This window comes from Penaeus japonicus, unplaced genomic scaffold (genome assembly GCF_977035675.1).
Source record: "Penaeus japonicus unplaced genomic scaffold, GWHDUDI00000001_assembly GWHDUDI00000012, whole genome shotgun sequence".
NCBI lineage: Eukaryota > Metazoa > Arthropoda > Malacostraca > Decapoda > Penaeidae > Penaeus > Penaeus japonicus.
In genome coordinates this window covers 11,465,327-11,491,309 of record NW_028234414.1, presented here as the reverse complement: position 1 = coordinate 11,491,309, position 25,983 = coordinate 11,465,327, and the positions used below count along the sequence as shown (strand labels likewise).

At 35.6% G+C, this 25,983-nt stretch overlaps 2 protein-coding genes and 1 long non-coding RNA gene across 5 annotated transcripts; 2 read left to right on the top strand and 1 right to left on the bottom strand.

The window, feature by feature from the left end:
* Positions 1 to 351: 351 nt before the first annotated feature.
* Positions 352 to 4,017, bottom strand: RpS24 (ribosomal protein S24). Of its 2 annotated transcripts, none has more exons than XM_086542458.1 (6): positions 3,931 to 4,017; positions 3,616 to 3,684; positions 2,360 to 2,428; positions 1,879 to 2,019; positions 1,644 to 1,757; positions 352 to 1,497 (listed from the first exon to the last, which is right to left on the bottom strand). In XM_086542458.1, exons 1-6 carry the CDS (start codon positions 4,000 to 4,002, stop codon positions 1,486 to 1,488), a joined length of 477 nt encoding a protein of 158 aa, XP_086398584.1. In that variant the 5' UTR covers positions 4,003 to 4,017; the 3' UTR covers positions 352 to 1,485. The 2 variants fall into 2 exon arrangements, with proteins under 2 accessions (XP_086398584.1, XP_086398585.1); XM_086542459.1 differs by having other exon boundaries at positions 352 to 388.
* Positions 4,018 to 4,148: 131 nt separating this feature from the next.
* RpL14 (ribosomal protein L14) lies at positions 4,149 to 9,484 on the top strand. Its single transcript, XM_043014339.2, has 5 exons — positions 4,149 to 4,217; positions 7,697 to 7,798; positions 8,677 to 8,754; positions 8,865 to 8,981; positions 9,173 to 9,484. Exons 1-5 carry the CDS (start codon positions 4,215 to 4,217, stop codon positions 9,452 to 9,454), a joined length of 582 nt encoding a protein of 193 aa, XP_042870273.1. The 5' UTR covers positions 4,149 to 4,214; the 3' UTR covers positions 9,455 to 9,484.
* A 9-nt stretch (positions 9,485 to 9,493) lies between these two features.
* On the top strand, positions 9,494 to 16,744 carry LOC147470736 (uncharacterized). Of its 2 annotated transcripts, XR_015191432.1 has the most exons (21): positions 9,635 to 10,610; positions 10,888 to 10,928; positions 11,172 to 11,253; positions 11,427 to 11,477; positions 11,766 to 11,806; positions 12,035 to 12,119; positions 12,291 to 12,519; positions 12,695 to 12,911; positions 13,190 to 13,230; positions 13,474 to 13,555; positions 13,725 to 13,808; positions 13,982 to 14,032; positions 14,321 to 14,361; positions 14,590 to 14,674; positions 14,853 to 14,905; positions 15,184 to 15,224; positions 15,468 to 15,554; positions 15,728 to 15,778; positions 16,067 to 16,107; positions 16,338 to 16,422; positions 16,597 to 16,718. It is a non-coding gene; the product is annotated as an uncharacterized LOC147470736 (long non-coding RNA). The 2 variants fall into 2 exon arrangements; XR_015191433.1 differs by lacking the exons at positions 13,474 to 13,555; positions 14,321 to 14,361; positions 14,590 to 14,674; ... (2 more) ...; positions 15,468 to 15,554; positions 15,728 to 15,778 and having other exon boundaries at positions 9,494 to 10,610; positions 16,597 to 16,744.
* The last annotated feature ends 9,239 nt before the right edge of the window (positions 16,745 to 25,983 follow it).

The window sequence follows — 25,983 nt, the reverse complement described above, 5'->3', positions numbered from 1 at the left end:
ACATGTATAAATTTATACATTCATATCTATATTTGTATATATATATATACATACTTATATGTATGTATTTGTAATCAGTGTTAGGTTTCTATTCAAGTTTGCCGTGTTTTTCAAATATGAACATAATTGATACATTCTAGAGGTTTCATTGTCTAACAAATATTAGTATGGAAAAGTTTTTCAAAACATTCTAAAGGAATTAGGTGAATAAGTACTGAAAAAATTAAAAACTCTGTTCATAGTTATTTCTTATTAGTCAACATGACCAATTTTGATTATAATACACTCTGAGCACAACACATTAAATATGCATTATGTTTCACTTCAATTTGGGGATAAGGAAAGTTCAGCTTTAGTTGTAAATTTATTTTCTTTGAAGATCCATTTACTGTAGGGAGAAAGAAAAATATGTATAAATAAAGGCAGAGAGAATATAAATCACAGAATATTCTTTCAATCCAATCCATTTCAAAATAAATGACCGAGGTGACCGCAAACAAAAAAAAATAAATTAGCTTTAGCTGCAAGTAAAAGTCAAGCAACTACACTGACACGCAGCAAATCCAAATACTTACTTAGACGGATTTTATATACAATTCATAATACTACCTGTTTAGTTAGAGCAATTATAATATACCTACAAGACGACGTAATAAAAAATATCAGCAAAAAATGATACGGCTGCTGTATTAATACCACTCCTCACACGTTCAACCAATCTACAGCTGCATTACTTTTCATAAAAAGGTGCAACTGTCATGCATGTAAAACTCCTAGTATTCAATGTATTTAATATTCCTAGTACTTGATTGTGGGTTATCAAACAAAGCACACAATAAGTTTTCAAATTAGTCATGGTAAGTCAATGCTTATATATCCATCAATTCCACCTCCCTCCCTCCCTCTCCCCACTTCTATATTCAAGTTAATTAAAAACAGCAGTTACAGTGGAAAACAAATGCAACCAACAAGTACTTGCAACATTTTGTGACTAAAAGCCTATCATTGTAAGAGTGAAGCATCTTTTTGAAAGGCTCATGGATATCTTCATCAATATGCCTTCAAAGAGTAAACTTTCCTCAAAAAATAAGATTTTAAGTCACAAAATGCAAACCGTCTTTCCAGAATGTACCTTGTTTACTTCTGAAAAGAAATGCATATGAAGAGTGAATACCTGCTGAAACATACAATTTATCTGTACGTAACAAAGCTCCTTCACAAAAAATAACCTATCTATTCTTTTCCATAGTCATTACATAGTAAAATCACATCACAATCATTTAAAACCTAGAGCTTACCCAATCAAAGGTTCTGACTTTTATGCAAAAAGTTATCCTGCTAAAATAATGGCTTCACTGATCTTCACAAGAAAATACTTACCCTTTTAATACATCATACAATAAATGTTACATGAACCTCATAAATGCTATCATATCTTTCATCCTTATATTTTGCTCAGCAACTAGGAACTGTAGTTAATGCTGTTTACTTTACCTTCTGCAAATAAAGAAGAGGAACGTGTTAGAAAGTGACAAATTACTTTGATATAAGGAAACAAAAGTATAAAATATGATTTATAACATAACCCATTTTATCTTTGAGACCAATCTTAAATAAGAAAACATGTTGAAAGTTCTTTTTACCTTCTTTGTAGCAGAGGCCAACTTCGCCTTAGCTGTACCACGAGCCTTCTTCATCCTGTTCTTACGCTCCTTCCTCTGCTTGCGAGCTGTTCTCTTAACCTCAATGAGTGATTGCTGTAATGATGAACAGTAGTTAGTTACATTACTTGCACAATGATGCTCTCTATCGCCATCCCTTTACAGTCAGTAGCTCAATTTAGCAGTTTAATTAAATGGTGGAGTTTTGATTATTTACCCTCTCAAGACGGTACTTGGGCTCCAGTTTCTTGGCATAGTCTAATGTATCATAGATGAGAGCAAAACCTGTGCTCTTGCCACCACCAAAGGCAGTTTTGAAGCCAAAGGGAAAGCAAACATCACTGGTAGTCTTGTACATCTGTAAAAGAGAAAAGCAAAAAGAAATGAGGATATTGTTATAATATTATACTGTCAATTTCAAATTGACTTTACTATAAAGATATATCCATGCAAGAATAAATATATGAAGGAAATCTATTTATCATTTTAAGATAAATTTTTATAGAAATAGAAGTTATTCTTTGTTGAAGAAAATTACCCTAAATAGAAATCAGGATGGGAGAAACTTAATACTCAGAATTTATTAAAAAAAAAACGACAATCTTGCCTTTATTTTTTAGCCATGCTGAAGGTTTACAGTCCCATTCAGAGAACCTGAGAAGTTACGATATGCCAATAAAAGCTCAAAATCACTTTACCTTTGCAAGCTTGGCTCGGATCTCATTCCTGGGTACAGTTGATCGCCCTGGATGCAGAACATCAACAACCTGAAAAAAAGGCATGGATTTTATAATTTTATAAATTCCAATTAGGCTGATAAGGAGAAAAAAGAATCAATGTGGTGCATAAAGTGTCAGTAAAATAATTGTAGACCTTATTAGATTTGATATATTACTCACTATAGTGGAGAATACATGAAGCAAGATTTTACATCATACTATCCTCCCCTTGGAATAAGGGTTACGATGACTACCAATAAACAAGATACTTTCCCCCCCATAATGCAGCCAAGAACATTTGGTATAAGTAATAGTGAACAAGTTTGTGGTGGATCCTGTCTCTCTACCTATGCATCAACCTTTAAGTAAAATTTTCAGGTATAAAACAAATCTATTATAGAAACAAACAAAAAAATCAATAGGACTAATGAAAACCCAACATAACATGGTTAACTGCAAACTAGAAGCACCAGTAGATAGGAAGATTGATATAACAGAACAATTTGGCTAAGACTCCAGAGAATAGCAGTTTCCAACCAAATGTCTAGAGTGCAATTGTGCAATTACAGCACAAAGACATTCCTGACTTTGTGGCAACAATCCCTTGTATGGCAAATTATTTTTTGCTATTACGATATGAGCAAACCTAAATCGATGAAATTTGGACGCTCTTAACCCATCCCCGACGGGGGAATTCTAGCCTTGAATGTCCAAATGCCGGGGCGTTTGAATTATTAGGCCTAAATCAATTGAATGGCTGGCACAATACTGTGCCGCCCGGCCACTGGGCTTTTGAATGCGCGGTACACATGCTGTACCACCCGTCCAGAGAGGGTTAATTATCAACCAGAATTGAACATCAGCACTCGTGGGCAATAAAAATTTTAGGGGGAATATCTCAGGTGTCCACTTGACCTCTCGTGCAATCTGAACAATGGATATGTCTGTACCCATTAAGGGAAGTATATAAAGATCAATGGTGTGCAACAGGGGGCTACAAATAGATGTTAAGAAGCTGGATACCCTTTTGGTCAGAAGGTAAAGAAAAATAAATATTTGACAATCACAACTAGATAATTTCAGATTGGGCAAAATTAAGGTACATTTCAATAAGAGTCTAAATATGATATATTAATTCAAAGGTTCCTCCTTGCAGTATGGAATATAGAAAATGCTTTGGACTGATTGTTCCAAATTACAAAACTATAATTTACATCATTGCATTTGCAACTCACCATTTGTTTTCTGTTCAAGAGCCGATTGGTCATGAACTTCCTGGTGCGAACTGTCGCCTTGGGTTCCGACTGCAAAGAAAGAGAGATAAGTAAAATCTTTTCAGAGCACTTCTTATTTCAATCACATTGAACACCGCACTTTTGTTTACATTTGCCATAGTCTACTCAGACGGCTTTATCTTCATCTATATTTTTCATAGGAGATCTCAAATTAGCTCTATCACCATGTCGGATTCTTCACAAATCTAAATATCACGAGATAAATAACAATTTCACTGAGATGGAAAAAATACAGCAAGATAAAGATTCCCGCACCTCCTTGCCCATGGTTAGTCGCGTTTGGCCAAAGACGGAAAAGAACGTTATGGCCGCCGACGCAAATGGCATCAAATACGGAAAATATATAACAACTTATTTTGATAATAATTCAATCAATTTATATGCCATTATTTATATATATTATATTTATTATTTTTTAAATGTGTCTTTAATACAAATATAGCTACTTTAAAATATTCGTCAAAATTAATGTTTACATTCGACTTCTTCTATCCGGCGACGTGCAGAGGTCTTCACGAAGTCGGCGGAAAAGCGCGACCATGGTGAGAAAGAGTCTGTCGTATTTATCGTTAAATTTTGATGTCATCTGCAATTTTCTGACACTTTTGAGATGAAATACCAATACTTGATGTACTTGGTTATATTTTCAGTGGAAAGTTAGAGGGCAAATCGGGTATCAAGAAAAGAATTGTGGTGTTAAAGTATGCGACTGGGAAAGACAATATACCCAATGTGGAAGTTCAATGTTGTTGAAAAAAATTATGCTCGAGGAAAGTACAGTGGATGTTCTTCCCGAAAAAGTACATCGGGTCTTGAAAAGCAATTGAGAGCATGGAACCATTTATAAAATTATAACTGATTAGAGTGGGTTCTAGATCTCCGTTAATAAGTCCATTTCGGTAAGCAGTAGCACTTTAATTGAAATCGGGATTGGCCAAATGTGGATGTGATTGTATATGTTCTACAGTATGTTGATTAATTGCATTATTTAGTGCAAGGAATTATAGAGATCGATATTATTGAAAAGTTTAGCAGTCAGGTTATTTAAATATGATTGTCCGTGTTATAATTTACAGAACCTAATTAAATATTGGTTTAAAATTGGTGCCTGATGTCATTGAATTTCTCTTTGATTGATCATTTTATTTCAACATGTTGCATATTTAGTATTTGGCACATGAAATGTCAGATTCACTCATATGTTTCTAAGTATAAATTCAACTGGTCAGTATTTTTTTAAGATAATCATTTTGAAAATTATCTTTGCATTAAATTTTGATTTGGTTAAAATGTACAAGTCTTAAGTTCAGCTATCCAAATGAAATGAGGGAGAGAAAAATGTTCCCAGTAAGATATTTGTTGAACAGGCAATTTTGTTATTGTTCTTCCATTTGTTTCAATCTCGTTCAGTGTAATATATTGAAAAATAAGAAACCATTTAATCCAGCCCTTTAGCAGGAAATTTTGCAAACCAAGTATTAACAAGTTTCAACAAGTGTCATGGGCACATGTCCCACTACTCTAAATCTTAAGATTAGTGTGTCATCAGTACTTCACTCAGTAACTATAATGGTGTTTAATATTGCAAACCGATTGTTTACACTTCTGTTGAAAATGAGGTGGCTTTTACACTAGCATCATTATTCAGGAAATGAACAAGGAAAATAATCAGTATATCCAGTAATGTCAGGATTGATATTCAAAACTTCAGTTCAGCTCGGTTCAGAAAGATTTGCGAAGACATCCATTTGCCCAGACTATATGCACGAGGCGGCCCGGCCAGAGTACAAAACTTTAGTAATCAATTTAGGGTGTTCTTTCTGTAGATTCACAATTTAGATAAATTTCCTGTGCATTATTTATGAAAACCATTAGATTAAGGTCTTTGTAGTCTTGGTACTCAATCCTCGATGAAGATGTGGACCAATATTTTTGGGGGTTAACCAGCTCAAAATGTGTTTAAAATGTTAGTAATAGTTATGGTTAGGAATGGATTTTGGATACAAAAGCCTAGTATTCATAAACTAAAATTTGTTAATAGGTAGTGTTAACATTCAACTACACTTAAAATGTTTTAACAAGCATATCATTAGTGTATGAGAAACCAGAAACTTCTGTTGAATAGGTTCATTCCATGACATTTTCGGTGCAGATATACTGCACAAACAGCATATTACCTTTATATTTTAATTAGAATAATTTGAATGCAAAATACAATCCACATGCTTTGCAAAGGGGCTCTTCTGGCGTTTAAATATTCATATGTAATGCTATTGATATATATGCCCGATTTTAAAGATTAATAGCCACTTGTGTGTATGTAGAAACTTAAATTGACCATGATAGTAAAGTAAAGCACAGATATTTTCTCATCAGTCAAGACACATACCTGTTTGTTTTACTCGTTTTGTGTAAAGGAATTTGATATTCTACAATTCTGTAACAGTGACATATAACCAGTGCCTATTTTAGACTAATGTAAGCTCTCTTCTTTTGACTGTTTATTATGGATGAAAATAGATCTTCAGACAATTAAATTTATAAGTTAAAATGGAGAAATGAAACAAAATTTTGGGATCTGTGCTATAACTTGCCCATTTGAAACCTTTATTGCAGTACCTTTTAGACCCTGAACCCTTGTAGAGGATCTTCAAACTAAATCCATGGATTACATGAAGGGGAGAACAGGTCCCAGGGAGGGCCTTTCATTTCTTTGTTTCACTTGGGATATATTGATCAGTGTTGAAATGTTTAAAATGTGATTCCCCAAAGATCACAAGACCGATTCCCTACCCAGACCCCTTGTAGGGTCTTTTCAGCCCAATCTCCTGAGCTTTGAAATATTCTTCCACTTGGTAGCATTTTACAAGGATTGATGGAAACGTGAATCCTTAAAGGTCTGCTTAACTCATTTGCGCCAGTTGACGTCCTATCATGTAGTTGGAAAATATCCATTGGCAGGGGTGATGTCTTAAGACAACATGCATTTTCTCGCTGAATTCTGGACGGGGCAGTTGTAACATGCTTGATTGTTCTTAAATATAATAATTTTTCTTAATTTCCTACTGTTATTTAAACATAGGTGTTTGTATTTCATAAAATGTGGTATATATGTTTGATATTGATGACATCGTGGTAAATGCTGCTTTTTGATCGGTAAAAAGAAACTATAGTAAAATCAAATGTGATTGGCTAATAAATAAACTAAAAAAATTACTTAAGTAATATTACTAATTTGTCGATTGCCTGTGAAATCACGTCATAAGGTACATGTACATACTCGTATGTACATGTGATTATTTTTTCTTTTCATTTTGGTAAAAAAAAAGTAGAAAACATGTCCTTCCACTTTCCACTGGTAATATCATGTAGAAGTGAGGAATATAGGCAAAGTTCAATGAAATAACACTAGAAAAGTATTTGCTGTAACATGCTTTTTGACTAGAATAATAACTCCTGACCAGGACAATATTTTTATGTGCCTGTACATTGTAGACGCAATCATGCTTACCATAAGAATACGCAGGGAAAACACCCTGGCATGAAGCATCGCGCAGTTTTTATCTTCCTAGCCGGAGCGGGATTAGGCGAAAATACATCCCATCGTGAATGGGTTAAGAAAGGCAATGAATATCATAGAATTCAATAAACAGGCCCGAAGATACATTATGGGCATGAACGTTAAATCTAAACTGATAATGTCATTAAACATAATTTATGGGGAATAATGTCCATTTTCATCATTTTTATCAATCTTGATTACCATGTGTGATTAATGAGTATGAATGTCATGCAATAGAATATTATTTTTTGTGTTGGGATTATTACATTCCATATCATAAAGAATTTATATATCAATGCAAGTATGACTATTATTTGCTTGTTTTATGGACTGTCAAGTAAGCTGTGAAAGTGTTGGAATGGATTTTATTTGTTGGAGTAATTGAAACCATTATTAGATGTAGCAGATAAGGGAACCCAACACAGAAATCGCTACAATAATTTATTTTATTCTTTTCAGCCGTTCAAAAAGTTTGCCCAGATTGGGCGTGTGATTTACATCAATGAAGGGCAGTACAAGGGCAAGCTTGCTGTCATTGTTGACATCATTGACACCAACAGGGTAAGTAATATTCCCTATTTATCATGAAATTGTAATGGAACTTTGGTAGTATTATTTTTGTATATTTGGAAGCCATCATGCTCTCCATTATTTAAATGATAACGCTATACCAAAAAGTTAACTCCCATGATTCCTTACACATTAGAGACATGAAGCAACTTGCTTTGATTGTGTGTTATCTGCATCCCATGAAAATATTTTCTAGTTTGTCATAGAATAGAATAAGTTTGCCTTTTATGAAAACTTATTTCACATATCCAGAGTGTGGATACAAGGTGACCAGAAAATTCGTAATCTTAGAGGACATCAATGTAAGCTTGAGAAAATGTAAATCAGATTTTGTTAATTAGTAATGAATGTAATTTAGACTTGCATCACCATGTAATAGTGCAGTGCATTTATCTAGTTCATACCCAATCACCTACAGTATACCTGATATAGTGAAATGATGGCAAACCTTATAACCCAACTTAATAATACATTTTGATGTGTTAATATTTTCATATTGCCATGAGGGAGATCAGTTGCTTTTATATTTGAAGTGGTGTTTCCAGTGACTAGATATAGAATGTAATAGCATGTCATTTTAAACTACACAGGACAGGACTGATTAATTATTAATGCTCCCTATTATTAAAATGAAGGTTAGTTGCATATTTAAAGTATCCAGTAAGTTATATAGTAAACAAGTTTGTGATAAATTCTGCCAACTGTATCCAGGTAACAGGCACCAGACATTAAACCTTCTTCCTTTCTTTTGTAACCCAGCAAGGGGTGGTGACTTTTTGGTGTAGCTGTTCCTTGATGTGGGGAAAGTATATTTGATGAGATTTGTATGTCCTTATTTATATCTAATTTCTTCCCCTCTTTTCTTAAAGGCCCTTATTGATGGACCTTGCCATGGAGTCCCCCGACAGCAGTTCAAGTTCTGTGAGATGAGATTGACAACCTATGTGGTAAGTATGATATCGGTATATGAATATTTACAAAAGATTGTGAATTGTTTTATCATTTATTTGCAGTTCCAACTGATTTCGATATTTAGCAAACATTGTTTTTTTCCCAGTTGAAGATTTGTCGTGGCATGAGGACCAAGTTGATCAGGACAGCCTGGGAAGCAGCCCAGATCACTGAGAAGTTCGAAGCCTCTAGCTGGAACAAGAACATCAATAAGGGATTGCTTGTGAGTGTCCATGCAAACTTTCTTTAACCAATGTTTTGAATTACTCGTTTACAAGTGTTTGAACCTTCTTTGCTTCAGCATTATCTGCTTTATATAGATTTTTAGGGCATAGTATTATATTTAGTCATATTTGAACAAGATAGTTAATGTACTGAAAAGATCATATGTAAGACGCTAATAACTTTTTGCAGCGTGCCAGTATGACGGACTTTGATAGATTCAAGCTTGGCCGTGCAAAGCAAGCTAAGAATAAGATCATCAAGTCTGCATACATGCGTTTGAAGAAGAACATCCAGCTTTCTAAGCGACCAACGGTAAAGGCAGCCAGGACAGCCAGGAAAGCAAAGTTGGCCAAGAAGAAGGAAAAGAGGGAAAAGTCGCCCAAGTCCTGGAAACCCAGGGCACGCAGAGGCCCCAGGGCAACCAGAAACAAGGAAGGCAAGCCTGCAAAGACAGTCAAGGCTGCAAAGTAATTTTTTTGACTGAATAAAGGGGGAAAAAGAGTGTTTCTTTTATTAACCACAAATTCAAAATTTCTTCAGTGTTTTCACAGTATCTGACTTTGGTAAGTATCGTTATTGTATTTCCTACTGTTTGAATGTTAAGAAGTTTATTAATGGTTGCAAAAGAATTTTCTTGTCATACATTTCAAATTACCTGATTAATGTCTTCAAAACTGTATAACAGATTTATATTTAGGGTTATGGTGTTTATTGTGAAATTTACATTTGGTTCTGCAATGGCTCTGGAAAGTAATCAGGAATACACAGGCTGCTTAATTTTACTATCACCTGTATAAGACAAAAATAGAAGTTCAGGGACAATATCCTCCTCACCCCTTATCTTCAACTCTTGACAAGCCAGCTTGAGGACTAGTGCCATCAAATTAGTAAAATTGACATGCTTATTTAACATGCAGAACATGGAGCAGCCACTCATTGTCATGGTAGCATCTGGATTTCAGGCTCACCCTTGCCATGGCATGTATAGATACCCTTCATTGTCATTGAGTTAAAGTACTTGTAGTAATGATTTAATGCAAAGGAGGATCTCTAGCTGTAAATATAGTGGTAGGTCAGACTTGGTTGGTAGGATTAAACAAAAGGATTGTTTGATGCATCCAATATTATTGAGATAACATTCAGATATTTAATATTCTTTAGCAGATTTTTCATCTAATACCTCAAACACCTGGTCCTAGTTGACTAATGTATTTCATGTCTGATTTTCATATATCCATCAATGAAGGTTCTTAACTTAATTAACTTAAATAACCAGTATCTTTGTCAAACTTGTTACCTAGGTGATTGATTTATGATAGACTACTTGTCAGAATTAAATTCGTTTATTTCATTACCCTCAGCAATGTCATTTTTTTATTTGATGGGTATTATGTCAGTTATTGAATGTCTTATACCAATGTCTTGTGTTATAGATTGTGAAATGCCGTTATCTTAAACATTGATTCTCTCTCCCTCCTCTCTCCCCCTGTAATTGATCCCTTAACCCAGGTACGACGGGGGCATTCCAGCCTTGCATGTTACAATGCCGGGGCTCTCGAACGCATAGGCCTAAATCGGGATGTTAAGTTGACACGCTGTCCACTGAGCTACCAGATGGCTAGTACAGGCAAGAGCAAAGTCTAGATTATAATATGCAAAACATTATTATTATTATTTTTTTTTTTTTTCCAAATGCAAAATAATGATGCTATTTGCACATGCGCGTCATCTGACAGGCAACATGCCTTGGTTGTTGCTCCTCTCCTGTGCGTTCTGTGCAGTGAGAATGGGTTCATCCAATGGCTGTTGTCCCTTCTGATTGTAATGTGCATCTGAAAAAGGAATATGCGACAACTTTTTATTGTTAGGCACCATTTATTATATATATATTTTTTTTTTTACAGACTGAGTGGATTCCATGGAAATGTTGGGAGAAAGGACTTGGGTAAGACCAGTAATCCTTATCTAGATTAAAAACGAGATTATTTTAATTGACACATTTTCCCATGGCCCATCAATGATTGGGATGACCATGAGCATTTACTCAGTGAATGAGATAATGATGAACCTAATATGATAGGAAATGCCGGCTGACCGATATTTGAAGCTAAAATGCCTCTGAATTTAAAAAGAGGAGAGGAATTGTATTCTTCCATGAAGCAAGTATTTATTTATTTTTTATTTCCAGAATAATTGGTATTAGAAGAATGAAGATGTCTAGTTGCATGGAGTTGGGGAAGCCTCTTGCAGGAGAAAAAAATATATATATGGTAAGGTTGACATTAGTTGGACAGTACTTCCCTTTTGTATGTGATGATCCCAAATTGATAGGAAATGCCGGCTGATCGATGCATGAAGCTAATTACTTACTGATAAACTAATATATAATAGTTGGTGAGAGTGGGTTAGCTAGGAAATAATTTTCTTTTCCTTTTTTTCACAGGAAATGTTTATTTTCTCCAATGAATTTTGAAGTGTGGCCATATCAGTGAAGGTAAGAGCAAATTTTAAAAAAATTTAAATGCAGAAAATTATGTGTTTTATGTGCCCAAGTTTTTCTTTAAACCAAACCATTATGATGCCATTTGCACATGCGCGTCATCTGACAGGCATCATGCCTTGGTTGTTGCTCCTCTCCTGTGCGTTCTGTGCAGTGAGAATGGGTTCATCCAATGGCTGTTGTTCCTTCTGATTGTAATGTGCATCTGAAAAATCCTCTCCCAATCTTCCTCTTTAATGACGGTAAAATCCCCTTTTTAATGTTTGTTGAATTTATTTTCAGGTTGAACCGAGTCCGTGTAAGAATCGGGAGAACTGACCAATGTAAGAGCAATAAACCCTTTAACTTGATTAAAGATCAAGATTAATTTAACAAACATACATTTGTGTAAATGTGAAATCTTGAAAATGTATGAGATAATGATGAACCTAATTTGATAGGAAATGCCGGCTGACCGATACTTGAAGCTAAAATTCCTCTGAAATATTGAAAAAGTGCCATTGCTTTTTTCCCCCACAAGAAATATTTAATTTTCAAATTTCTCTTTCCAGATATCTAAATGATTAGTATTAACAGAATGAAGGTCATGAATGGAGAGAGGAGGAGAATCCCTGCTATTTAAAAGAAAAATAGATGGTAAGGTCAACATTTGTTTGGCAAAGCTTACTTATATATTATGATGATCCCAAATTGATAGGAAATGCCGGCTGACCGATATTTGAAGCTAAAATTCCTCTGAAATATTGAAAAAGTGCAATTGCTTGTTTCCACACAAGAAATGTTTAATTTTCAAATTTCTTTTTCCAGATATCCAAATGATTAATATTAACCCTATGATAACGGTGTGTCACATCCGTGTAACAAATGCCAGATGACGGGGCGACATACCAGTGTGACGTTCCCAATGCAATATTGCATAGGCCCAGCATAGGGGTTTGCCACTTCTTGTCGGGCCCGTCGGGATTGGGTTAACAGAATGAAAGTAATGAGTTGGAGAGAGGAGGAGAATCCCTGCTATTTAAAAGAAAAATAGATGGTAAGGTCAACATTTGTTTGGCAAAGCTTACTTTTATATTATGATGATCCCAAATTGATAGGAAATGCCGGCTGATCGATGCATGAAGCTAATTTTCTACTGACACTTGAAATATAATGCTTTGGTGAAAGTGAGTTTTCTGGGAAATAATTTTATTTTTTTTATTTTTTTACAGGAAGTGCAGATTTTGTCTCCAAAGAATTTTGAAATTTGAGCATATTAACCCACACAGGACGGGTGGTACAGCATGTGTACCGCGCATTCAAAAGCCCAGTTGCCGGGCGGCACAGTATTGTGCCAGCCATTCAATTGATTTAGGCCTAATAATTCGAACGCCCCGGCATTTGGACATTCAAGGCTAGAATTCCCCCGTCGGGGATGGGTTAATTATGGTAAGAGCAAAATGTTCAAATTTGTGAAATATAAAATTTTGGTTATTTGTCATGTTTTTCTTTAAACCAAACCATTATGATGCCATTTGCACATGCGCGTCATCTGACAGGCAACATGCCATGGTTGTTGCTCCTCTCCTGTGCGTTCTGTGCAGTGAGAATGGGTTCATCCAATGGCTGTTGTCCCTTCTGATTGTAATGTGCATCTGAAAAAGGAATATGCGACAACTTTTTATTGTTAGGCACCATTTATTATATATATATATATTTTTTTACAGACTGAGTGGATTCCATGGAAATGTTGGGAGAAAGGACTTGGGTAAGACCAGTAATCCTTATCTAGATTAAAAACGAGATTATTTTAATTGACACATTTTCCCATGGCCCATCAATGATTGGGATGACCATGAGCATTTACTCAGTGAATGAGATAATGATGAACCTAATATGATAGGAAATGCCGGCTGACCGATATTTGAAGCTAAAATGCCTCTGAATTTAAAAAGAGGAGAGGAATTGTATTCTTCCATGAAGCAAGTATTTATTTATTTTTTATTTCCAGAATAATTGGTATTAGAAGAATGAAGATGTCTAGTTGCATGGAGTTGGGGAAGCCTCTTGCAGGAGAAAAAAATATATATATGGTAAGGTTGACATTAGTTGGACAGTACTTCCCTTTTGTATGTGATGATCCCAAATTGATAGGAAATGCCGGCTGACCGATATTTGAAGCTAAAATGCCTCTGAATTTAAAAAGAGGAGAGGAATTGTATTCTTCCATGAAGCAAGTATTTATTTATTTTTTATTTCCAGAATTATTGGCATTAGAAGAATGAAGATGTCTAGTTGCATGGAGTTGGGGAAGCCTCTTGCAGAAGAAGAAGAAGAAAAAATATGGTAAGGTTGACATTAGTTGGACAGTACTTCCCTTTTGTACGTGATGATCCCAAATTGATAGGAAATGCCGGCTGATCGATGCATGAAGCTAATTACTTACTGATAACTAAAATATAATAGTTGGTGAGAGTGGGTTAGCTAGGAAATAATTTTCTTTTCCTTTTTTTTTACAGGAAATGTTTATTTTCTCCAATGAATTTTGAAGTGTGGCCATATCAGTGAAGGTAAGAGCAAATTAAAAATAAATTTAAATGCAGAAAAATATGTGTTTTATGTGCCCAAGTTTTTCTTTAAACCAAACCATTATGATGCCATTTGCACATGCGCGTCATCTGACAGGCATCATGCCTTGGTTGTTGCTCCTCTCCTGTGCGTTCTGTGCAGTGAGAATGGGTTCATCCAATGGCTGTTGTTCCTTCTGATTGTAATGTGCATCTGAAAAATCCTCTCCCAATCTTCCTCTTTAATGACGGTAAAATCCCCTTTTTAATGTTTGTTGAATTTATTTTCAGGTTGAACCGAGTCCGTGTAAGAATCGGGAGAACTGACCAATGTAAGAGCAATAAACCCTTTAACTTGATTAAAGATCAAGATTAATTTAACAAACATACATTTGTGTAAATGTGAAATCTTGAAAATGTATGAGATAATGATGAACCTAATTTGATAGGAAATGCCGGCTGACCGATACTTGAAGCTAAAATTCCTCTGAAATATTGAAAAAGTGCCATTGCTTTTTTCCCCCACAAGAAATATTTAATTTTCAAATTTCTCTTTCCAGATATCTAAATGATTAATATTAACAGAATGATGGTCATGAATGGAGTGAGGAGGAGAATCCCTGCTATTTAAAAGAAAAATAGATGGTAAGGTCAACATTTGTTTGGCAAAGCTTACTTATATATTATGATGATCCCAAATTGATAGGAAATGCCGGCTGACCGATACATGAAGCTAATTTTCTACTGACACTTGAAATATAATGCTTTGGTGAAAGTGAGTTTTCCAGGAAATAATTTTATTTTTGTTTTTGTTTTTTTACAGGAAGTGCAGATTTTGTCTCCAAAGAATTTTGAAACTTGAGCATATTAATTATGGTAAGAGCAAAATGTTCAAATTTGTGAAACATAAAATTTTGGTTATTTGTCATGTTTTTCTTTAAACCAAACCATTATGATGCCATTTGCACATGCGCGTCATCTGACAGGCAACATGCCTTGGTTGTTGCTCCTCTCCTGTGCGTTCTGTGCAGTGAGAATGGGTTCATCCAATGGCTGTTGTCCCTTCTGATTGTAATGTGCATCTGAAAAAGGAATATGCGACAACTTTTTATTGTTAGGCACCATTTATTATATATATATTTTTTTTTTTACAGACTGAGTGGATTCCATGGAAATGTTGGGAGAAAGGACTTGGGTAAGACCAGTAATCCTTATCTAGATTAAAAACGAGATTATTTTAATTGACACATTTTCCCATGGCCCATCAATGATTGGGATGACCATGAGCATTTACTCAGTGAATGAGATAATGATGAACCTAATATGATAGGAAATGCCGGCTGACCGATATTTGAAGCTAAAATGCCTCTGAATTTAAAAAGAGGAGAGGAATTGTATTCTTCCATGAAGCAAGTATTTATTTATTTTTTATTTCCAGAATTATTGGCATTAGAAGAATGAAGATGTCTAGTTGCATGGAGTTGGGGAAGCCTCTTGCAGAAGAAGAAGAAGAAGAAAAAATATGGTAAGGTTGACATTAGTTGGACAGTACTTCCCTTTTGTACGTGATGATCCCAAATTGATAGGAAATGCCGGCTGATCGATGCATGAAGCTAATTACTTACTGATAAACTAAAATATAATAGTTGGTGAGAGTGGGTTAGCTAGGAAATAATTTTCTTTTCCTTTTTTTCACAGGAAATGTTTATTTTCTCCAATGAATTTTGAAGTGTGGCCATATCAGTGAAGGTAAGAGCAAATTAAAAAAAAAATTAAATGCAGAAAATTATGTGTTTTATGTGCCCAAGTTTTTCTTTAAACCAAACCATTATGATGCCATTTGCACATGCGCGTCATCTGACAGGCATCATGCCTTGGTTGTTGCTCCTCTCCTGTGCGTTCTGTGCAGTGAGAATGGGTTCATCCAATGGCTGTTGTCCCTTCTGATTGTAATGTGCATCTGAAAAATCCTCTGCCAATCTTCCTCTTTAATGACGGTAAAATCCCCTTTTTAATGTTTGTTGAATTTATTTTCAGGTTGAACCGAGTCCATGTAAGAATCGGGAGAACTGACCAATGTAAGAGCAATAAACCCTTTAACTTGATTAAAGATCAAGATTAATTTAACAAACATACATTTGTGTAAATGTGAAATCTTGAAAATGTATGAGATAATGATGAACCTAATATGATAGGAAATGCCGGCTGACCGATACTTGAAGCTAAAATTCCTCTGAAATATTGAAAAAGTGCCATTGCTTTTTTTCCTCCCACAAGAAATATTTGATTTTCAAATTTCTCTTTCCAGATATCTAAATGATTAGTATTAACAGAATGAAGGTCATGAATGGAGAGAGGAGGAGAATCCCTGCTATTTAAAAGAAAAATAGATGGTAAGGTCAACATTTGTTTGGCAAAGCTTACTTATATATTATGATGATCCCAAATTGATAGGAAATGCCGGCTGACCGATATTTGAAGCTAAAATTCCTCTGAAATATTGAAAAAGTGCCATTGCTTTTTTTCCTCCCACAAGAAATATTTGATTTTCAAATTTCTCTTTCCAGATATCTAAATGATTAGTATTAACAGAATGAAGGTCATGAATGGAGAGAGGAGGAGAATCCCTGCTATTTAAAAGAAAAATAGATGGTAAGGTCAACATTTGTTTGGCAAAGCTTACTTATATATTATGATGATCCCAAATTGATAGGAAATGCCGGCTGACCGATACTTGAAGCTAAAATTCCTCTGAAATATTGAAAAAGTGCCATTGCTTTTTTTCCTCCCACAAGAAATATTTGATTTTCAAATTTCTCTTTCCAGATATCTAAATGATTAGTATTAACAGAATGAAGGTCATGAATGGAGAGAGGAGGAGAATCCCTGCTATTTAAAAGAAAAATAGATGGTAAGGTCAACATTTGTTTGGCAAAGCTTACTTATATATTATGATGATCCCAAATTGATAGGAAATGCCGGCTGACCGATATTTGAAGCTAAAATTCCTCTGAAATATTGAAAAAGTGCAATTGCTTGTTTTCCTCCCACAAGAAATATTTGATTTTCAAATTTCTCTTTCCAGATATCTACATGATTAGTATTACCAGAATGAAGGTCATGAATGGAGAGGGGAGGAGAATCCCTGCTAGTTAAGAGAAGAAAAGATGGTAAGGTCAACATTTGTTTGGCGGAGCTTACTTATATATTATGATGATCCCAAATTGATAGGAAATGCCGGCTGACCGATACTTGAAGCTAAAATTCCTCTGAAATATTGAAAAAGTGCCATTGCTTTTTTTCCTCCCACAAGAAATATTTGATTTTCAAATTTCTCTTTCCAGATATCTAAATGATTAGTATTAACAGAATGAAGGTCATGAATGGAGAGAGGAGGAGAATCCCTGCTATTTAAAAGAAAAATAGATGGTAAGGTCAACATTTGTTTGGCAAAGCTTACTTATATATTATGATGATCCCAAATTGATAGGAAATGCCGGCTGACCGATACTTGAAGCTAAAATTCCTCTGAAATATTGAAAAAGTGCCATTGCTTTTTTTCCTCCCACAAGAAATATTTGATTTTCAAATTTCTCTTTCCAGATATCTAAATGATTAGTATTAACAGAATGAAGGTCATGAATGGAGAGAGGAGGAGAATCCCTGCTATTTAAAAGAAAAATAGATGGTAAGGTCAACATTTGTTTGGCAAAGCTTACTTATATATTATGATGATCCCAAATTGATAGGAAATGCCGGCTGACCGATACTTGAAGCTAAAATTCCTCTGAAATATTGAAAAAGTGCCATTGCTTTTTTTCCTCCCACAAGAAATATTTGATTTTCAAATTTCTCTTTCCAGATATCTAAATGATTAGTATTAACAGAATGAAGGTCATGAATGGAGAGAGGAGGAGAATCCCTGCTATTTAAAAGAAAAATAGATGGTAAGGTCAACATTTGTTTGGCAAAGCTTACTTATATATTATGATGATCCCAAATTGATAGGAAATGCCGGCTGACCGATACTTGAAGCTAAAATTCCTCTGAAATATTGAAAAAGTGCCATTGCTTTTTTTCCTCCCACAAGAAATATTTGATTTTCAAATTTCTCTTTCCAGATATCTAAATGATTAGTATTAACAGAATGAAGGTCATGAATGGAGAGAGGAGGAGAATCCCTGCTATTTAAAAGAAAAATAGATGGTAAGGTCAACATTTGTTTGGCAAAGCTTACTTATATATTATGATGATCCCAAATTGATAGGAAATGCCGGCTGACCGATACTTGAAGCTAAAATTCCTCTGAAATATTGAAAAAGTGCCATTGCTTTTTTTCCTCCCACAAGAAATATTTGATTTTCAAATTTCTCTTTCCAGATATCTAAATGATTAGTATTAACAGAATGAAGGTCATGAATGGAGAGAGGAGGAGAATCCCTGCTATTTAAAAGAAAAATAGATGGTAAGGTCAACATTTGTTTGGCAAAGCTTACTTATATATTATGATGATCCCAAATTGATAGGAAATGCCGGCTGATCGATACATGAAGCTAATTTTCTACTGACACTTGAAATATAATGCTTTGGTGAAAGTGAGTTTTCCAGGAAATAATTTTATTTTTGTTTTTGTTTTTTTTACAGGAAATGTTTATTTTCTCCAATGAATTTTGAAGTGTGGCCATATCAGTGAAGGTAAGAGCAAATTAAAAAAAAAATTAAATGCAGAAAAATATGTGTTTTATGTGCCCAAGTTTTTCTTTAAACCAAACCATTATGATGTCATTAACTCATGCGTGTCATCTGATGGGTAACATGTCATGGTGATTGTTTACCTGTGCAATATGTACAGTGTGCACTTTCAGTGCCTGTTGTCCCAAATGATTATTCTGAGCATCTGAAAATATAGTGTAGTTTTGTTTTGTTATTTTATTTACAAATTTTTCTGATAGTCAAACATTATCTTTAAGACGAATGGTGGATGGCTGCAAATGAAGATGCCTTATGTAAGTATGATTTTAAATCTACTGTGTTAGGGGAAAACTTCTTGCTATTTGCATTTTTCATACTACCTCTACTAATAAATAGAGTAATGATTTGATGCAAGGAATATTTATTAACCCATTGATGCTGGGGCGATTTCGGCTTTGAATGGTCGTAATGCCAGCCTGGGCTGCCTGCTCACTCACCTCGTCACTGGTGTCTGCAGCAAAAACCATGAAACGTGTCGGCATGTCATCCGGCGCAAATGGGTTAAGGAGTGTATCTCAACATTTTTTTTATAACTACGTTAGGCATATAGTTGACATTAGGTCGGCAACTAACTTTATAGCTTATATACTGAGATAAGGGTAGAGGAAAAGTTCAAGTGGTTGTAAATTTACATAATCATGTTTAGACTTTAGATAACCTTGTCATTTATTATGGCACTTGTTATAAGGGAGGGAATAAGCTGTAACAATGTTTGTTACTTTTACTTTTTTGTAGTATTCACATTAAATAGTATATGTATAGTTAATGTTGTTTATCATTTGGAAGAAATGGCCATGTATAATAGATTCTCCAAAGGATGCTGAATTTTGAACTTTCTTGGATATATTTTATAAGTTATACTATGCAGATTATATTGAATAAAGTTTGCAAAATTACAGTGTTTTTGGTCTTGCCCTTCCAGGAAAAGACAATCTTCAAGATGTTAGTGTTGAAAAAAGTCTTCTGTTATTAGGGGAGAATTTGTTGATTACCAAAAAGTTATTATATCTACAGGTTTTACCTTTTAAAGCCATGGTGTTGATATATTCTTTAAATTGATGGTTGTCATGAAATAATTGGGCATGATTTTGTTCAAGTCAACTGACACAAGCTATGTATTTGGGTGAAAAAAAAAATAAACTAAAGATGGTAATCATGATCATATCAAAGTAGGCAAACAGAGATCATGATATTCCTGGCCCTGCTGTAAACAATTCCTGTCTTATGCAGACCTTTTAGCAAAATTGGGATTGTAGGTTGTTTGCTAAAGACACGGAAGAGAGAGAGTTGCCTGTTGACAATTTGTGCAGCTACAAGATTTGTGACCAAAACCATTATTTATCCTACATTCAAATGAAATTATAGTCCGACCAAGAAAGTAATTCACTTCTGCAATGTTCAAGAAAATGTAAAAAGGGTATCATAGCTTGGATATTATCAAACAATAATCACCCTCAAAGACAAAATTGCAGAAAGATTTCATCAAACTTAAAATACTTTGAGGTTGTATTGTGAGGAATTGTCAGTTGGATGGGATGGTGTGCTGTTAGCTTTGTTTGTCATGAAGGATCCTGTAAAAGTCTACAGGTTTTAGCTCATTTGAGTTAATAAATGGACATTGTCTGTTACGTATTATGAAGGAAAAGGAAGTTGTGAAAGATGATTCTCCTGGATTGAAGTGGCATGACAAATCCAGAAACGGAGTTCATGCCTGGTGACCGAGTATTAGGTTTCACCACAAATGGGTAATAGATTAAAAGCCAGATTTTATGGTCCTTAGTTTAATTTTCCCACTCTTTACTAAACCATGTAGTGAGTAACTCCTGGGAGGTGTCAAACCAGTTGTGCCATGCAACCATGATACAGCCTTATGACAAATTCTACTGAAACAGAGAGTAACAAGATAACTTGTGTATGAAATGAGCAGAGAAGTCAGGGTGTATTTTTTGGTGTACTTTAGAGAACTGATGTATTGCAAAATGTTGAGATTCAAGGTAAAACATTGATTAACCCATTCACTCCAGGGCAATTCCAGTTCTTGAATGGTCACAATGCCGGGGTTTACAAACGCATAAACCTAATGCCTCGGGATTCTCGGGCGCACTAGCTGCGAGCCAGGGCTGTTCGCTCACTCACCCAGAGCGCCAGTCTTGACCAAATATTTCGACACTGGCATCGGACGCAAAAAACACGAAAGGTGTCAACATGTCATCCAGTGTGATTGGGTTAAGCAACACCCATATAGAGTGAATCCAAAAATGATAGTAGTAGTACAATGCTTAATACTGACTTGATTGAGAAAGGTAATAGGCCTTGGAGTTAACTCTGTGTATTAGTAACTAAATCTGATGGAGTTTCCTAATGTGATGTTGATCTGATTATAGGAAGGTTGATAGGAATATTAACCCAATGCGGACGGGTGTCATGACATCCATAAAGTAGGAGCTTTGGCTTGACAATAGGCGCCATGACGTACACGACGTTGGGGGATTTTGGATCACTGTTCTATTTTATTGTCCTATGAAAAAGTGAGTTATGATGGCAACTGCATTCATAATTACCATAATATTAAGCTAACTTAACATCCAAAACCCTAAGGCACCACACTTTTTCTCACCAGTTATGATGGCAACTGCATTCATAATTACCATAATATTAAGCTAACTTAACATCCAAAACCTAGGTGGCACCACTTTTTCCTAGCACCAGCAAGAGAGCCTTGAATGGCACCCATCCACAGTCTCTAGCAAGCACTATCTTTATAGAGCGATGGCACACACTAAGTTGATGACCTGACGACCCCAGAATCTAAAATGTGCTCCTGTGCCTTTCATTGTGGCACTCGGGCACAAGCACAGGTTTCATTCCTATTCCCTACCTCATGTTATCTTCATTGTAGGTGCTTAGGTGTTTCTTATTCGTTCATGGCAGCACAAAAATACAAAAAAATAGTTACCTTTTATCCTCCCATAAAATGGCAGTACTTCCGTCACACTGAGTATAAAGAAAATAATGAGCTAATATGAATCATGTACTACAATTTTAGTCAACTGCAGCACTGATAGAGCCTGTCATATGGCACATATAAGTCTCTAAACTCAAGTAAAACACACAAAAAAATAAAACAAATCTCTAGTTTTACAATGAATGACTGAAAGAGTGGGAAGATTCAAATTATGTTGCTTCAAGCTGCCTTGTTCTAAAATAAAAACCTATCCTGTAGACTGGGCAAGCGAATCTATCCCCGTCCGCAATGGGTTAAAGCCAACTCCTATCCTATTCCAATAGTAGATTGCATTGATCATGTTGGAGATGCTGAATGTGTAACCAAAATAGATTTGAAAGGATATAGGGGAGTGCTGCTGATTAAGTGCATTTTGACTATGGAAGGTTTATATCAATATAAAATGCTAATCTTTTGGTGTGGAAATTAGTGGTAGTACTTTCCAAAGATTAGGTGGTGGTGGTGCTACTTGGAAGTAACATTTATGAGGCATTTAACAAATCAAGTCAAGCAATATTCAGTTAGCCTTGTGAAAAGGGATTTTGTCAACTGTAGAATATTTAGGTTAGATTGCTGGTCAGGTAAGTGTAAAACCTTTATCAGAAGGCAAAATGATGACTTCCAAGGCCTCTTGATAATGCCTGGGGATGGAAGTTTTAGGATGAAGTAGGGACTTGAATAAATATTTGTGGAGTAGTATGGCTGGTTTACATTGTCTGGCACAGTACCATCCTTGTCTATGACCAACTCTGCCTTTGCAAATCATGCCATCCACTGTTAATGGGTTAAGGGCTAAAAGCACTTCAAAGGAGAGGCATCGGCAAGGAGATGAACAAAGGAGAGGCATCAGGCTAGGAGATGAAGCAGTCAAAGGAATAAATGTTGGAGGTACGGGGAAGAGGACGAAGGGTATAAGACAGAGTTGGAGTTGGAGGGGGCTCAAGGATAAAGACAAGTTGGCTACAGCATCAGTGAGGGAGAAGCAGGAACAAGTATTGCAATTTGAGATTGGAAAGCTTCTTGGAGTGGGAACAGGTTTGGGTTTTGGAGAAGGACCAAGCTGTACTGTGTGCAACGTCGGCCATAAGCTGACAGACATGTCTAGGGAGCTGCTCCCTCAGGAAGCCAAAATGTAGATGGGAAATATAGAAGGTACTTTCAACATCCCTCCTACAAGCAGTAATCTAATCAAGGAGAGAGAGTGCATAATCAGGAAGGAGATCCTTCTTCCAAGTCTCTCAGGATATGTGAGATCGAGGAAGGAAGAACCTGCTCCTAGAGGCAGTCCTGAAGGAAATAGAGAAGGTTCTTACATCAGTGGAAATTACTGAGTATATATGCTATCCAAGACTGACTTGTTGATGCAGCAGATAATACCCAAAAATCAATCAATCAATCCACGATGGGTATGACTCATAGGGTTGGATCATTTTTATTCTGCATTTTCCTTGTATTGAAATTATAAGCTATTTAGTGTTACTTTCCTATTATATCATGTAGACTCCCATATGATGCCACAAGTCTATTGCAGTGTGTGTATGTTGTGTGTTTGTGTGTAAGGAATGTGGAGCTTGATCTGCGGTTGAAACTGTCTGCCATTGAACTTGAATTTCAGAACAGCTCAGCATTAATTAGGTAAAGATAAAGTAATTTTTTTTATGCTGTATTTCTGATTTTATTATATTTATATTTTTCTTTTCCTATTTCATATTCAGTTATATCTTTCTGTTGAGTTGAATCAAGTAAGACGAGTTGGTTGCTAGTTTAATAAAGTTGGCATGTTAAGTTGACAGACCTTTCAGTATCCTGGGGTCTGTAGGAAAGCTCATATAAATAAAAGGGTTCCTTGATAGTGAAAAGGTTGTGTATGGCAGGATGGTGGATACCTTCTTACCTTGCTGTTCATTTCATTTTCAGTGGTTATTCCCCTCTTAACCACCCATTCCCGGGACGGGATTTATAGAATAGAAGAATGGCCCAAAACCGGGGCGTATCGAATTATTAGGCCTAAAAATGAATGGGAATGGCACAATCATGCCCGCCCCGGCAACTTTTGTTTTTGAATGCGCGGTACACATGCTGTACCACCCGTCCTGTGTGGGTTAAAAATGTGCAATATATAAGAGCTTGTAGATTTTATATGTACTTTTTTTTTTTGGGGGGGGGGGGGACAAAAAAAACTGAAGCATATTGACACTGATAAGCGATCTCTTAACATTTTTTATGGCAATTTATTAAAAGTAAAAGAAAGAAAAACTCCTTTGACATACTTTTTTCTCCTGATTATGGAAGGAAGTTTATTCCATAAATATATAAAATATCTATTGCCACACCTTGCAATTTTGAAGTAAGAGGGTAAATATCTTTTACAAATCCATATCACCTGATAGAATGAAATGTTATATCTTGTCCAATGGTTGTTTAAATCTGTTTTGATAACTGAGTTAGGTTTCATGTATTACCCTTGTGCCCCTATTGGATAGTATTGTACACTAAATAATAGTTTTTACATATCTCATAACCCGTTAATGACTGGTGATGTGTTTTTTCATCATACATGATGCAGGAGCTCTGGCCTGACAACAGGCATCATGATGTTTGGGGATTTTGGATCACTTATTTTATTGTCCTATGAGGAATGAGTGAGTGACGATGACAATTGTAGTCATAATTATTATAACTGCCATAATATTAAGCATCCAAAACCTAGATGGCACCACTTTCTTCTAGCATCAGCAGGAGAGTGAGCCTTGAATGGCATCAATTTATGGTCTTTAACAAGCACTATCTTTATAGAGTAATGGCACATAGCAAGTTGCCAACCTCTTGCTCTAAAGTACCACAGATGAAGGATGTGCAGGCAGAATGAGAGAAGGAAAGTGACTCAAACCATGCCCAATGTCTATAATATGCCCTGTGCCAATATGAATGCCTTTTACTGTGGCACTAGGTCATAAGCACAAGTTTCCTTCCTCTTCCCTACCTCTCCATATTATCTTCATTTTGGATGGTTATATGTTTCGTATTCATTCATGGCAGCATTGTTAGAGCCTGTGATATGACATATATGTCTTTAAATACAGTAAAACATGCAAAAAATAAAACAAAAATGGCACTAGCTCCTTACAATGAGTAACTAAAAGAGAGTGGGAAGAGTCAAGGTATGTTGCGTGAAGCTCCCTCACTTTGCCTCTGCCTCGTTAACGGGTTAATTTTATAACCCACCATTTGGACCCAACCCATACTTTGCAGAACCCTGGTTTAAACTGATTGAGCAGTGCATATCAGTTATCTTTTAAAAAAGTAAAATGGCTAACGTCTTTTTGATCCTGATAGTTATGGTGAACGAGATTTGATAGTAAAATGCTGTTTGAAGTATATGTAATGCCCTAGAAAACCTCTCTCTCTCTCTATGCGGGATGCTAAATCTAATGTAACATATATTTGACACTTTTGTTTTGTGCTTGTCAATACAGACCTATAAATCAAAGATGAAAGGTTTCATATGTAATTTTCATTTAGCCATGAACTGTTTCATAAGGACTTCCTAGCCTTATCCACACATGTCTGGACATGGAGTTCACTTTTGTCTGCAGGCAAACCAGTAAAACATTTGTGCTGAAGTTTGAGCCAATTCACCAGACAGTGACTACGTAACTTGTATATCTGATACATTACTATAGACCCTATTGAGAGTAAGCAGCTTCTCTAGTCTTGGCTAAAGTAATTGCTGACCTTCAAAAGATCATTGGTTGGAACTTTTTTGTTTCCCCTTGGTTATCATATAGCACAAGATCTGAGAATCTTGGTACTGTACATGGCCCTATAGAGTACCTCTTCTCAATTATACCATGACTATGTAACAATTTGTGCTAACAGCCAGTGGTCAATGATGGGCAAAGCCCAGTGAGCACTGACCACATTGACAAGGCTAAAGATGATGATCTCCTTCTTCTCCTTCTCCTCCTCCTCCTTCTTCTCCTTCTCCTTCTCCTCCTCCTTCTTCTTCTTCTTCTCCTCCTTCTCCTTCTCCTTCTTCTCTTCCTCCTTCTTCTCCTCCTCCTCCTCCTTCTTCTCCTTCTTCTTCTCCTTCTCCTTCTTCTCCTGTCTTCTTGAATTCCTAAGGAGGTCACCCTGTCAAAGTTGCCCCTTGAAAATTCTCGATCATTCTCATTCTCATTTTCCATTATACTATACT

What these genes read in the sequence shown, in the direction of transcription:
- RpS24 (XM_086542458.1), bottom strand. Translation starts at nt 4,002, where the DNA reads ATGCCATTTGCGTCGGCGGCCATAACGTTCTTTTCCGTCTTTGGCCAA. An exon ending in TCTTGAACAGAAAACAAATG is followed by an intron (nt 2,429 to 3,615) that starts GTGAGTTGCAAA and finishes CCTTTTTTTCAG; the next exon opens with GTTGTTGATGTTCTGCATCC. An exon ending in CCAAGTACCGTCTTGAGAGG is followed by an intron (nt 1,758 to 1,878) that starts GTAAATAATCAA and finishes TCATCATTACAG; the next exon opens with CAATCACTCATTGAGGTTAA.
- RpL14 (XM_043014339.2), top strand. An exon ending in TGAGATTGACAACCTATGTG is followed by an intron (nt 8,755 to 8,864) that starts GTAAGTATGATA and finishes TTTTTTTCCCAG; the next exon opens with TTGAAGATTTGTCGTGGCAT. An exon ending in ACATCAATAAGGGATTGCTT is followed by an intron (nt 8,982 to 9,172) that starts GTGAGTGTCCAT and finishes AACTTTTTGCAG; the next exon opens with CGTGCCAGTATGACGGACTT.